The 12,887-nt window shown below is 39.8% G+C and overlaps 1 protein-coding gene across 4 annotated transcripts in view; it reads right to left on the bottom strand.

The window, feature by feature from the left end:
• Positions 1 to 12,887, bottom strand: part of JADE3 (jade family PHD finger 3) — a 166,692-nt gene that overhangs the window by 20,240 nt on the left and 133,565 nt on the right. For all 4 annotated transcript variants that reach the window (XM_059911193.1, XM_059911189.1, XM_059911192.1 and 1 more), the window contains 4 exons: positions 11,516 to 11,706; positions 8,116 to 8,327; positions 3,078 to 3,245; positions 519 to 635 (listed from right to left, as the gene is read on the bottom strand). In XM_059911193.1, the coding sequence (XP_059767176.1) occupies positions 519 to 635; positions 3,078 to 3,245; positions 8,116 to 8,327; positions 11,516 to 11,706 (688 nt within the window). The remainder of the gene's footprint in view (positions 1 to 518; positions 636 to 3,077; positions 3,246 to 8,115; positions 8,328 to 11,515; positions 11,707 to 12,887) is intronic.

Here is a 12,887-nt window from a genome sequence, read left to right as displayed (position 1 = left end):
ATATCTCAGAAAACTCTACTTGCACTACCATATGCAACAAATATGCCTATGAGAATGACTTTCAAACCTATCAACCAGAATTTATCCATTCAGATGCATCTTTCCCTGTCAAATGAGTTGCACTTAGTCCAGCAACAGGGTCATCTGTCAAATCATCCTGGAACCCAAGTCATCCATCTACAACGGGTGAGCCACACAAGAACATGGGCCTGGTTGTTTAGAAGTTATGGCTTGTTTCCACCCAGGGTCATCTAGCTTCAGAACTCACCTAATTCATCAGATCTGAGAGAGAAGGATGGAAATTAACCACCACTATGGCTATTGAAAAGACTAAGCTGAAGGGTCCAGAGGCAACATCCAAAAAAGGGGTTCCAGAAATGGTCTGTACAGTAGCAGAGCTCTAGGAGTGAGTGGGAAGCCTGTTGAGTAACCTTTCAATTAGCAGGATGCTCTCACTGGGAGGGTGAGTCTGGCCAATTTGGTGTTAGCCCACTCCACCACTTCTCATTGGGACTTACCTGAATACAAGCCCCTGTCTTCAACTTGCACAGGTTGCAGACTAAGGCCCACCGACTGGGCGGAATATGGGAGACCTTTGTGATTGGTTCCATCCTCTCAGGACAAGCAATGCTGACCTACAAATAAAACACCACCATAAGGCAGAAGGCACCAAGGCATTCCAGAAGTACCTTTCACAAACCATAAATGATGTTACAAGAAGCTCAGAACATCAAAACAATGAGGTGAGCCATGTCTCCTAAGGTTACTGTGGAACTTAGAATAAATAAAACCCATCTCTAGTCACTGCTCAGGGCTTCAATCATTTCCAGTAATATAAATGATTCCTATATAGGATGAGAGGGCAGGAGTAGAGACTAGGCATGGTCACCTTAATGAATCAAAGATATCTACACTTTACTTAGGAACCAAAGAAAGCTACTAAGGAAAGGAATTAAGATTCACAAAATCTAGCACCTCTCGCGTGTTTGAGATGGTGCCACATGCCTTGTGTTTTTTTCATTTAATAATGAATGACGAAAAACAGCGGCAGTGACATAGTATCGTTGGAAAGTAGCAGCAATCTGTGTAATGAAGAGATTGCAGCACATAAGTAGAAAAGATGAGGATAACATTTTAAAACCAGTCTTTAAAATCACGTTAACTATCACCAGCTTACTCTATTCTCTCAGTCAAAGTAGCTTTAAAGTGAAATTAGTCTTTGAGAGAGTGCTGAAAGAGACGCTTTTTAAAAACACAGAACTTTTTTCCGTGTGAAAATAAGGGGTCAAGCAACTTCTGGTAAAAAGTGTTTTCTTTTTCTTTTCTTTAAAAATACATACATGAGTTTCTAAGAGAGAAACGACTTTGAAAAGTGAAGGACTGTTGAGTAAGGACAGTTAAACTAGTACAAGTTCCACCCACATCGAGAAACCAACAGGAGAAAGATCAGAGACATCTAGAACAGCCCCAAAAGTACTAGAAATCAGGTACTAGAAACCATAAGAAAATGTCAATAGGTGAGAAAGCTTCTTTTACTTTTAAAGAACTCTTCCTGAGTCATGTTCCAGACTTTTAATATTTTGAAAGAGCCTGCTTTATTAGCTGGGGAATTTGCTGCTAGAAATTAGTGACTCTCAGGCCAGAAACCTCAGAGTTCATTTCACATGTCTATTATTAGCTGGATGTTCTTAGTAAGAAAAAGAAACCACTACTCAAATTAAAAAAACAAACTGACTTCTATATCCATAAGAATACCATAGTATGTACCTAGAACTTTCAGTTTAACTTTGTGAGCTCGACTGCTAGACAGATTGGACGTTAACAAGAATAAAGCCAGGCAAGTTTTAAAGGAGAATGAATTTCTGATACAGTATCATCAGCTCCCCATAAACTGAATTCTGCAGTCTCTCTTGTTCTGCAGTTAAAGTGCTAACAAATTTGCTGGCTTGGATAGGGGTTGGGGAGAGAGAATGTGAATGAGATGTCCAAACAGATTTTGTTTTTTTTTAAAAAAGGGCAGGCATAGGGCTTCCCTGGTGGTGCAGTGGTTAAGAATCCGCCTGCCAATGCAGGAGACTCAGGTTCGAGCCCTGGTCCGGGAAGATCCCACATGCCGTGGAGCAACTAAGCCCGTGGGCCCCGACTATTGAGCCTGTGCTCTAGAGCCCGCGAGCCACAACTACTGAAGCCCACGCGCCTAGAGCCCGTGCTCCACAACAAGAGAAGCCACCACAACGAGAAGCCTACGCATTGCAACGAAGAGTAGCCCCCCGCTCTCTGCAGCTAGAGAAAGCCCACGCGCAACAATAAAGACCCAACACAGCCAAAAATAAATAAAATAAATTAAAAATAAATAAATAAATAAATAAATAAAATAAAAAGGGCAGCCATAAAAAGTTAGAAGTAATGTCTGGAAGCCCTCAGGAAACAACAGCAACTGAAGGACCAGATTAAATAGTGAGGGGTGGCATTCTGAATAAAGAAACTCTTAAAAAATGGAATACTGCTCAGCAATAGAAAGGCATGAATGTTGACACACACTATAATATAGACTGCTAGCCAGACAGAAAAGAGTGCATACTGTATGATTCCATTTTTAGACAAAACGAAACTATACTGATAGAAATCAAAATGGTAGTTACCCTTGGGTAATAGGGACCCAGATAAGGACTGGAAAGTGGGTGTGAGGGATCCTTCTGGGATGCTCTATGTCTACTTCTGGGATGTCCGATGTCTTGGTCTGGGTTGTGGTGACAGATACATACACGTGTAAAAACTTATGAAACTCTACACTTAAGATTTGGTATTTTTAAGGTAGGTTTTACCTTTAAAACATCTGCTGCTCCTACCCTCTCCTCTCATCCAAATTTATCCAGTACCACTGGTAGTACCACCTATAAATTAATTAGCATGGGCTCACATGCCCACTTGCAAAAGAAGGATGTGAGGGAGGTCAAGTGGAACCATTGTCACCTCAGAAGCCTGGACAGGCATGAGGCATCTCCATGAAGCCTGCCTGAGTCAGTCTGAACGTTGTGGGAGAGCAAACGGCCTCACAGACCTGGATGAATTCTTACCTCTGGAATCCACAGGGCACAGCTGACGTGAGCCCATTTAGTCCCTGTCCTGGTGGTCTTCATGGCTCCACCTTTCTTTGGACATAACAGACATTGTGGATGAATGCCCAGGACACAGGAGCGACACAGCCAGCTGCCTTCTGGGACCTTGAGGATGCCGTAGCAGGCCTGGAGGCATGAGGAGGAGAGGGGGTGATGGTTAGCGTCTTCTCACGGGGTCAATGTCTGCTCCGGTACACAGTCACAGAGTACCCTCCACTTTTAGGAGAAAGAGGCAAATAAGGCCAAACGAGCTCATATCCAGGATTTAGTAATTTTAAAACACTCAAAAAAAAAAAAAAAAAAAGCAACTTCTAGCATCTGTTTTAAGGTCAGCATGTCTGTCTATGAGAATCAACTTTAAGGACGATAGAATAAGACTAGAAGGAAATACACGTAAAGGTTAGCCCAACTGTTACCTGAGTTTTGGGATTACATATTTTTTTCTTTTTTGCCTCCGTTTTCTAAAGCTTTCTCAATGATTATGTATTATAATTAGTCAGTCATGTACTCACTGAACAACTTCTACATGTCATGCACTGCTGTGATCAAGAAAAAAGTGTTAAGAAATAAGCAGAATGAAACTTCTGAGGAGCAAATGAGCTAATGTTAAAGAGCCTAACAGTGCCTGCTGCATGAAAAGCACTCTCAGGAAATTGTAGCAGTTACTTGCTTGAGTTGAAGAAAAAGGGACTTATGAATGGATCCTGAATTGAACAGAATATTAGACTAAATCACAATAGTCCATAATGAGTCCTTGAAGCTACTTCAAATTCCTTACAGAATGAAGTCGGACAAATAAATAAATGAATTACTATTGGAGGTGGGAGGAGGGAGATTAGTTTGGAAGATAGTTTAGATTTCCGTTTCACTACCTCTAACTTCGCCCATCCTTCCCCCCTTACTGCTCTACTCTCACCATTAGAGACTATAGCTGGGGGCCACCTGGCTCCCCATGTGGCCTAGCATACCTTCACTACTGACTGATTCACGCAGCTTCAAAGTCAAAGTCCCAGAACGTTCACCCACAGCTCAGATTCCAGTTCCAACAGTCACCATCATGTTACCCCCGCAACTGGCCCCCTTTGCAAACTCTCTCTATCCATATCACCACCATGCTTCGCAGCTTCCAGATCCAAATTCCTTGACTCTTATCATCCACTTTCCTTCATCTACTGTCCCTTGGGCTTGCTACTAATCCCCACGGAGTGGTCACTAGACTCTGACCTTCCTCTCCATCCCCACCACAACTGCTCCGTCCAAGTCCTCATTCACGTCATGCCTGGATTGATTTATTTCTAAATTCTCTTCCTCTCCCTTCATACCTTCAATCCTTCTTCTGTTTGGCTGTCATATTCTTCTTACTAAAACAAAGACTTCATACCATTGCACAGCAATAAACCCTCTAAAAACCCCTTCTGCTCCCACCCTCAACCCCATCTAAAACCAGGGGCCTACTTCTTGAGGCCTGTTTTGTAAGGCCAACAAGCTAAGAATGGTTTCCATATTTTTAAAGGGATGTTAAAAGAAAGAAGAATATGTAACAGGGACTATATGTGGTCCTCAAAGTCTAAAATATTTACTATCTGGCCCTTCAAAGAAAAAGCCTGCTGTTCTTCACCTCAATTCTCAGATCACCGTAGCCCCTGTGTCTGCTCCACTTCCTGACTCCCACCCTCCACTCAACGTCGTTTCCCTCTCCAGGTACTTAGTCGACATCATGTATTCTTCTCTACTTTAACTGTTATGTTTCATCTCCTCAGTGATACTGTAAGGTCACTGGGGGTAGGTCCTTTACCATCAATTTATCTGGAAGGTTCTCTACGCTGAGCTTGAGTAGGTGGTTTGGTAGAACAAATAAATTTCACTCAACAACTGAAGCTGGATTCCAACTAGGCTGCTGTCACAAAAGCAGGGCATCATTTTATAAGGTCCCTAACCTTCAAAGCTTTTTCTTTCTCTGAGATCCAGAAAGTCTGCAAGGAAATGAAAGCAAGCTTTCTCCCTAAAACAGAGCCTCTTTCAGACCAGCAGAAGAAAAACCAGAAGCTGGTTCTAGGAATACCCTTTATCACCTGGCCATTTTATTGGGTAGAAAATCATTTACTGAGCTCTTGTGTAGACTTATTCCTGGTCATAAGATCATAGAAGCTTGTATTTCATTGTAGTGGCTCTCAACTTTTTCTAGACCACAAAATGACGAAGGTTGGACTGTATTTTTTTAAAAAACTGCACACATGCACGAACATATGTTTTACATATAATTTCAAGGGGTTAATAAATTTAGTGCTAAACATTATATATATGACAGGTATAAAAACTATGAGCATGTACCTTCAGGCAAATGAATTTAGGCCTCAGTTTGAGTGTTCAATACCTGGGCTAAGAAGCAGAAAATGGAATACATTAAGGGCCTTGGAATGGTCCCAATTTTCACACTTTTTAATGAAAAAAATTTAAATTAATTGTTAAAATCCAACATCTACTGATGTAAAATAAACCTCTCTTCTAAAGTACTGACCATAAGTGTATTATAGTCACAGAGGAACAAACAGTTGATATAATATGGTGGCAGTAAAGAAGAAAAATTATATTTAATGAATTTAATTGTCAACATGTCCCCAATTCTGTTGAGTAAACCAAATCTTCCAAATCATTTAAGTCACTTTTCAGTCAACAGAGGGAGCTCTAACCTAAGTATCTCTTTAGAATTCAAGTGAACCTACTCACTTCGGAAGAATTCTCTTTTATATGAAACTTTATGTGGCATCAACATCCAGCTTTAATACATACCAGCTTATATTCTGCAAGGCCTGGTCAGGTGTTATTGTCATTTCTTTCTACGTGAGGAAGGGGCACCATTTATAGTCATTACTGGATATGTTTTCAAAGCAAAATACCTTTAAGGAGAATTATTATGCTACATTTCATTTTGTTAGTTAAAGAACCTGGAAGTAATTCATTAATATTTTGTCCCAACTGTGAAGGACAAATACAGAAAATATATACAGATGACCTCAGTACTATTACCTTCAATTCTACTAAAGATCCACAATCATTTATCTGAAAACTAGGGTAAGAAACATCAGGAAATTCAGAATTGTGCATATCTTAGAAAAGTGGTACAGTATAGACATGGCATATTACCTAACCCCCTAATGGGACCAGGGCAGTGCCATATAATCAAATACATTAATATTTCTCTAACAAAATATATGAGTAGTTTCACAAAATGAAATAAAGACTACAAATAGCCTCATATGGGGTGAGTTCTGCTACTGCCCTCAAATCAGTTTTGGTGCCAAACTTAAGTAAAAACTTGTAGTTTTCAGAGCTTTAAAATTTTGGAAATGCATAGAAGGGACTGTGGACCTGTACTGTCAGATATTTAAGTTCGTACTTAAGTAGTAAAGATTTTCTCTCTCTCTAAAGGTGAGACATAAATGCCAATAACTGGTAGAGTGAAGATAAATTTTCAAAATTCACTCTAAAAGGATACAAGTAAAAGGAAGAAAGAGACCCAATTGATCACAGAATATTCTGAGTACCTTTTAATACAGAGGGTTAGGTTAGGTGGCCCATGGAACTAAAATAAAGTCTTAAGTCCTGGTTTCTCTCTATCTCCTGTGTTATCTAATCATTTTAATAATTTTGTAGTCAGGATGATCCTTCTAAATTACAAATCATATCCTTCAGGGTTGACAGGACAAAACCGAAGTTCCTTAGTTTGTCAGAGAAGGCCCTTCACATGTGTCTCTTGTATCCCTCTCTACCCTCACTCTCCATGCATTCCCTACTCGACCCCACCACTCTCCACAGTTCTGAACAGCTCAGAGTTGCCTCTAACATACTTTGCCTACTCTCACTACCCCACCTGAACATGTTCTCCTCTCTGCCTGAACACACGCTGCTGTTTTTTTCTGGCATTTCCCTTTGGCCATTAAGATTCAGCTTGGATGCCACCTTCTGGATGTTATCCCCGACCCCCATCCCTCCCATGCACTTCCACAGCAGCATGGACTTCAATCTACAAAAACATGCACAGTCCTGGCACATGGATGGTGTTGCATACCTATTTGCTAGATAAATTAATGAAATGAATGAAACACACAACAGGTTCAGAAGAGTGAAAAATCACTTAGGGTAAGGGAGTTCAAGAAAGGATTCAAACTAGGTCTTGAAAGGTATGTAAAGTTTTGTTAGCCGGAGGTGGGAGAAGGCATTTTAAATTGGTGTGGCTGAAACATGGAGACAGGACAGCATCAGGAATATTCATCACTGCCCCACTGAGTCACCTTATTTTGCTAGAGCATAGGGCTTGTGGGGGAGAAAAGGGAAAGAGCTGAAAAGAATGTGGATATCACCATCATCATTACTATTAATTAAAAAAAGTAGTGTGGTAGAGAAAGAATGACAACTAGCTGTAAGAGGTTGGGTAAAGTCACTTCACCTCTCCTGGTATTATCTGTAAAATTAAGGAGTGGGACGGTTTTTTACAATCCTAAAATTCTATGATGTTTAAAAGTGGAGTAGACCTAGTTTCCTGGGAGTGGTATATTTGGGAGACAGGGGAGAGCTCTGGGTGCCAGGATGAGGAGTCCCGACTTCCAGCTGTAGGAAGTGTAAACTCCCCAAGGTTACTGACCATGGGTGTAACCTGATGATATAACAGGGACTCCAAGGCAGAGGAGAGACTCCCAGGCAGGCAGCAAGGAGACTCCCCAGGGGACTGTAAAAGTATCGAACAAGGCAATCTCAATGGCATGGGCATGAAGATACACAATAAAGACCTGGGTTTAGCCCCCTGGAGTAAAGTTAATAAGTCACCTTGGGGATCATAAGGAGTATTATTTCTAAAGGAATTACTGGAGAACAGCCAGGCCAAATCTTTATTTTCACCCTTAAATGCAAGCTGCTACCCAGATATGGGTGCTGGAGATGATCACTGAACTTCAGAAAGGCTGACCGTGGGGAGGTGGCGGTCTCCACTCTCACTAACCTGATGCACACAGATGTTACACTTATCACAGAACACCATATCATTCCCTTCTTCACTGTCTGGAGACCGGCACACATCACAGATCACATCTTCATCATACTCTATGCCTAGCCCTTCCTCTGTCTCAATAGCATGGTTCATATTTTCATGGCAATGGCGTTCCAGGACTTCTACTGTCTTTTCCATAAGATTCTCATCAACTGGCCCACAACCTGCACAGAAATACAAACAATCAATCAACCCATCAGTCAGCTGTCATTCCCAAATCACCTACTGTGAGCCCGGTGCAGGGGTGGGGAGATTCTAAAGGATAAAACCATCTCTTCCCTGATCTAAAACTACCAGATTTTAAAGAATCTTTTACTAGAGCTATTCTAAAATTTACCTATCATCACATATTAGTGTTTGACACATGAAAGGAGAAATACATTTCACCATATTCTTTGTAACTTATATATATTGACCCTTTCAATTTTCTGTCCAAATCCTAGCCAGTCTCCTCCTAGATCTGTTTTCTCTCTCTCTCTCTCTCTCTCTTTTTTTGTGGCTGTGCCATGCGGCTTGTAGGATCTCAGTTCCCTGACCAGGGATTGAACCTGGAAAGCCCGGAATCCTAACCACTAGGCAACCAGGGAACTCCCCTGAATCTGTTTTCTCTTATTCCCACTGAGGGAGGACTTTCATTGGACTTTGTAATATTGAACACTTTATAGTATAATAAAATAATTAGAATCATATAACTATTTGGATATAAATAACAATTCATTCTTAGCAAATTAGTTCCAATGAGCACATCTAATGGTTACAACAAGGAAATTTTCATACAAAAAGGTATTAAGCCATAAAGGAAAATTCTAGGTACTGTATATGTGATTATACATATGAAATATTTGTTATTTGTTTTTCAAACCTGACTTTTAGAAAATCCAATAATATTTTCTAATGACAAACTATAATATAAAATAAACATTAGCATTCATAAAGGTCTAACTGCAAATTCTGAAATTACCTTTTTTGCCTCTTGATTCCTTTTCCTTCTATACTTTTAATTCTTCTTAGCCTTCTATACATAATAACTCAACTAAAAGATTCATATGATGGCTATTGGTAATAACTAAACATTTTTCTTCTTAGGGGGACTGATGATTTTGTGAGAGCACACATATATTTATTCTAACAGCTTATAAACTCAGGAGTACTTCTCAAAGTGATCCAAAACAAATTTATCCAAATACACCACTTCATCTGCAATATAAGATCCTAAGGAACTTTGGAATTCCGCATAAACTACCTTTTCAATGTTGTAGCTACTTATGAAACCAAAAACTACTCAGGTAGTATGTTTAATTTTTCCAGCCAAGACAAATTACACTTTTTTTTTTCCTGGAGTGAAGGAGTATAGTGTCTGGTTATAAGAGCACTTGGATTCAAATTCCAATTTGACCTCACATTGGTTATATAAGCTTTGACAAGTTATTTACCCTCTTTAGGGCTTAGCTTCCTTATCTATAAAAATAAGGATAATAATACCAAACTCACTGATTTCTTGTGAGGCAGAGATGAGATCATGTTCATACATTGCTTAGTATAGTGACTGGTATGCAGTAAGCACTCAACTTTTAGAATTCCTTAATCTGAATAAAAAACATGCTTAAGTTAATATTGTTTTTGAAAGTTTATTTTAAGCTCTTAGAACCTTACTACAATATCATTCACTCAAAAGGAATGCTGGAGATAAGGCAATCCTCTTTTTAAAACTCATCCAAGCCTAAATGCAATGTGGTATCCTGGATGGGATCCTGGAACAGAAAAAGGTCATTAGTGGAAAAACTGGTGAAATTCCAATAAAGTCTGGAACTTAGCTAATAGTACTGTACCTGTGCTGGTTTCTTAGCTTTGACAAATGTATCATGGTAAAGTGAGATGTTAACATGAGGCGAAACAAACTGCGTGAGGCGTATATGGTAACAGTATTAAAAATGCAACTTTTCTTGAAAGCTAAAACTATTTCAAAAAATTTTTTGAAAGCTTATTTAAAAAAAACTCATCCAAAGGGAATTAACTGCAAAATACCAAAGGGACTTGGTTATAAGGCAGTGTCATGTTGAAGGCAGCACTGTAGTCACTATAGTGTATATGGATGTTGTATGGTTCATAAACGCAACTGTACATTGAGCCATCGATCCACTTGATTATGCCCTCATACTCTCATTTTCCCTTTCTGTCAGTCTTTTATTCCCTTCTCTTTGTGGTTCCCACCCTAAATTTTTTTTGACCCCTCTCTTTCCTCTTAGAAGGCAGAACAAGAGAAGACATAAAACAAAATGTTTTAAAAAGCAAGGAGTTAGTATTGGTTACTGGCAGAATAACTATCACCATCATGCCAAACTGGATTTAGTATAATTTTAATTTTGTATTCACATGCATTCAGATACCAACCTCAAAAGAAAGAAAGAAAGAAAAAAAAGGGAAGAAAAGGAAAACCACTGATCCTTGTTGTACTAACAATGAACAAATGTGATTCAAACAAAAACAAAATCAAATGTATCCTTTACCATATCTCATACAGAGAGTTAAAAACCACCCAGTTTCACAGGACCACTTGGACCTAAACACTGTTTAGGCTGAAGACAGGTCAAAAGGAACTGTGTGTAAGTATAAGGTGAGTTTCCTTTCAGCCCAGGATTTCCGAGCATTGCCGGTATGGTACCGTACGGCACACGTTTACTTTAAAATTACTACTGTGTTTACTACGAGGTTTTTTATTTGCTTGTTTTTGCTTCATTTTATTCTATTTTTTGAGAGTAGCATGACAACTCTAGAACTCACTGGAGGTAGCTAAGAACTGCTTTGGGGATGTTTTGCCCTAGGCCTGCCATTCTTCTTCCAGGCAGCAAAATACAAGTCCTGCATTAAGGCATCCTGGTCACATCAACCTGTCAGTTGCAGTGCTGCTGCCTAATGCTGAAGTTGCAGTTTCTCTCCATCAGGTGGAGATGTCACTACCCTTGGCCCTGCTCACTGATCATGGTACTTTTCAGGGCCGAACGAGGAACCAGTCTCAGAATCCTTCTCAACCAGAAGTCCAATCAGCCATGACCAATCTCACACTCACAACTGGGAAACGGCCTCGTGAAACCTACATGCCGTCCCTGATCTGTGATATTCACCATGAACAAGGAAAGACAAGGTCAGATTTAAATATTACTGCTCTACTTCAATATATTTATGCATTTCAGGAAATGCCTCATTAAGATTAAGATTAAAGAGAAAAATAAATGAAGAGCCCAGAAAAGAAAGGAAGCCACAAAATGAAAGCAAGTTAAAATGGTCCTGACAACTTTTTTAAAAAATCACAAATCAAGTCAAGGAACAAGTTACTTGTGAGGAAACAACTTACCCATTTCTGCGAGGTTTTCATTGAGTTCCTGGAGCCAGAAGATGTCCATGTCATCTAGGTCATAGCGGCACACGGATGCCGCCAGCTCCATGATGTTGATGTAGCCAGGCTCTGCGGTCTCTGGGCTGGAGCAGTGGATGTACTTCCGGGGTCGGATAAATAGGACCTCCTTTACCTTGTCAGCTACAATCCTAGAAAAGCAAAAGAAAGGCACTGATAACAATCAACAAATGACAGATTCCAGGCACTGACTGGATGGGCCCAACAGCACTCAGGCCATACAGTGGAGCTGAATGTTCTCCCTTCCCACCCTGGGGAAATCCCCTGCTCTGCCAACTGAGAGGCATGACAGATCCCTTTCGAGAAAGCAAATGGTTCTACAAATCCAGCTTTGTTATTTGCTGTGAATACTCTGACTGCTAATAAAATGTTTCATTTACCCTTTTGGCTCCTAGGCCCCTACTACCATTCCTTCTAATAAAATGTTGCATTGTGCGTTCTTGGTGCCATGGCCACCACATTTATTTAGAAGGGGAACCAGCAGGAGGGGTTATACCTGTACAAAGGCACAGCCAGATTACATACCAAAGATATATTTTAGCTAAACTCATGATTTTCTGCCATGGAGGCCATACTGGATGGTGGTAAAGAGCATAGGCTATAGACTCACACAAACCTGTTTTTTACTGCCACTCACTCGCATGGTGATCTTGGGCAATTACTTAATTTCTACAAAGTTCAGTTTTCTTAGCTAAAAAGTAAGGACGATAATCATAAATTATGATATAATAGTATCAAACTTATAGGGTTATGATGATTTTATGAAATAAAATACATAAAGTGCTTAGTAAAGTGTATAGTAAAAAACAGATGATCAATAATGCCAGTGTTATTTTTATATCTCTTATTATTTTTACTATTTATGTAGATGAGTTAAAGCCAAGAGGCCATGGATTTATACAAACTTAAGGCATTTCCCAACCATAAATGATAGTGACTATAAGTCTGAGTCAGGATAACACGATGGGATGAAAGATTCCCGTTCTTCCACCAAATTATCTACCAGGCCTGAGCAAACCCATTATTTCCCCAAACCCCTCCTGACACTTAAGAGCCCAAGGCAAGGAAACCAAGCAAGGGAAGAAACAGAAATTTCTCATACCAATGACTCGTTCTACAATGAATGTTCTAGATACTACATGAAGCATCAGAAAATGTAACCAAGAGGAAATCTGAATTATTAGTCCCTGGAAATTTTAAAGAACAGGGTAGGCCATCTAAAAAAGAGAGAAAGGGGGTAATCAAAGAATACCTAGAAACAAATGACAATGAAAACACGACAACCCAAAACCTATGGAATGCAGCAAAAGCA

The sequence above is a fragment of the Balaenoptera ricei genome, chromosome X (genome assembly GCF_028023285.1).
Source record: "Balaenoptera ricei isolate mBalRic1 chromosome X, mBalRic1.hap2, whole genome shotgun sequence".
NCBI lineage: Eukaryota > Metazoa > Chordata > Mammalia > Artiodactyla > Balaenopteridae > Balaenoptera > Balaenoptera ricei.
Note: the sequence above shows the minus strand (reverse complement) of the source record. Positions and strands in the feature narration are given on the sequence as shown.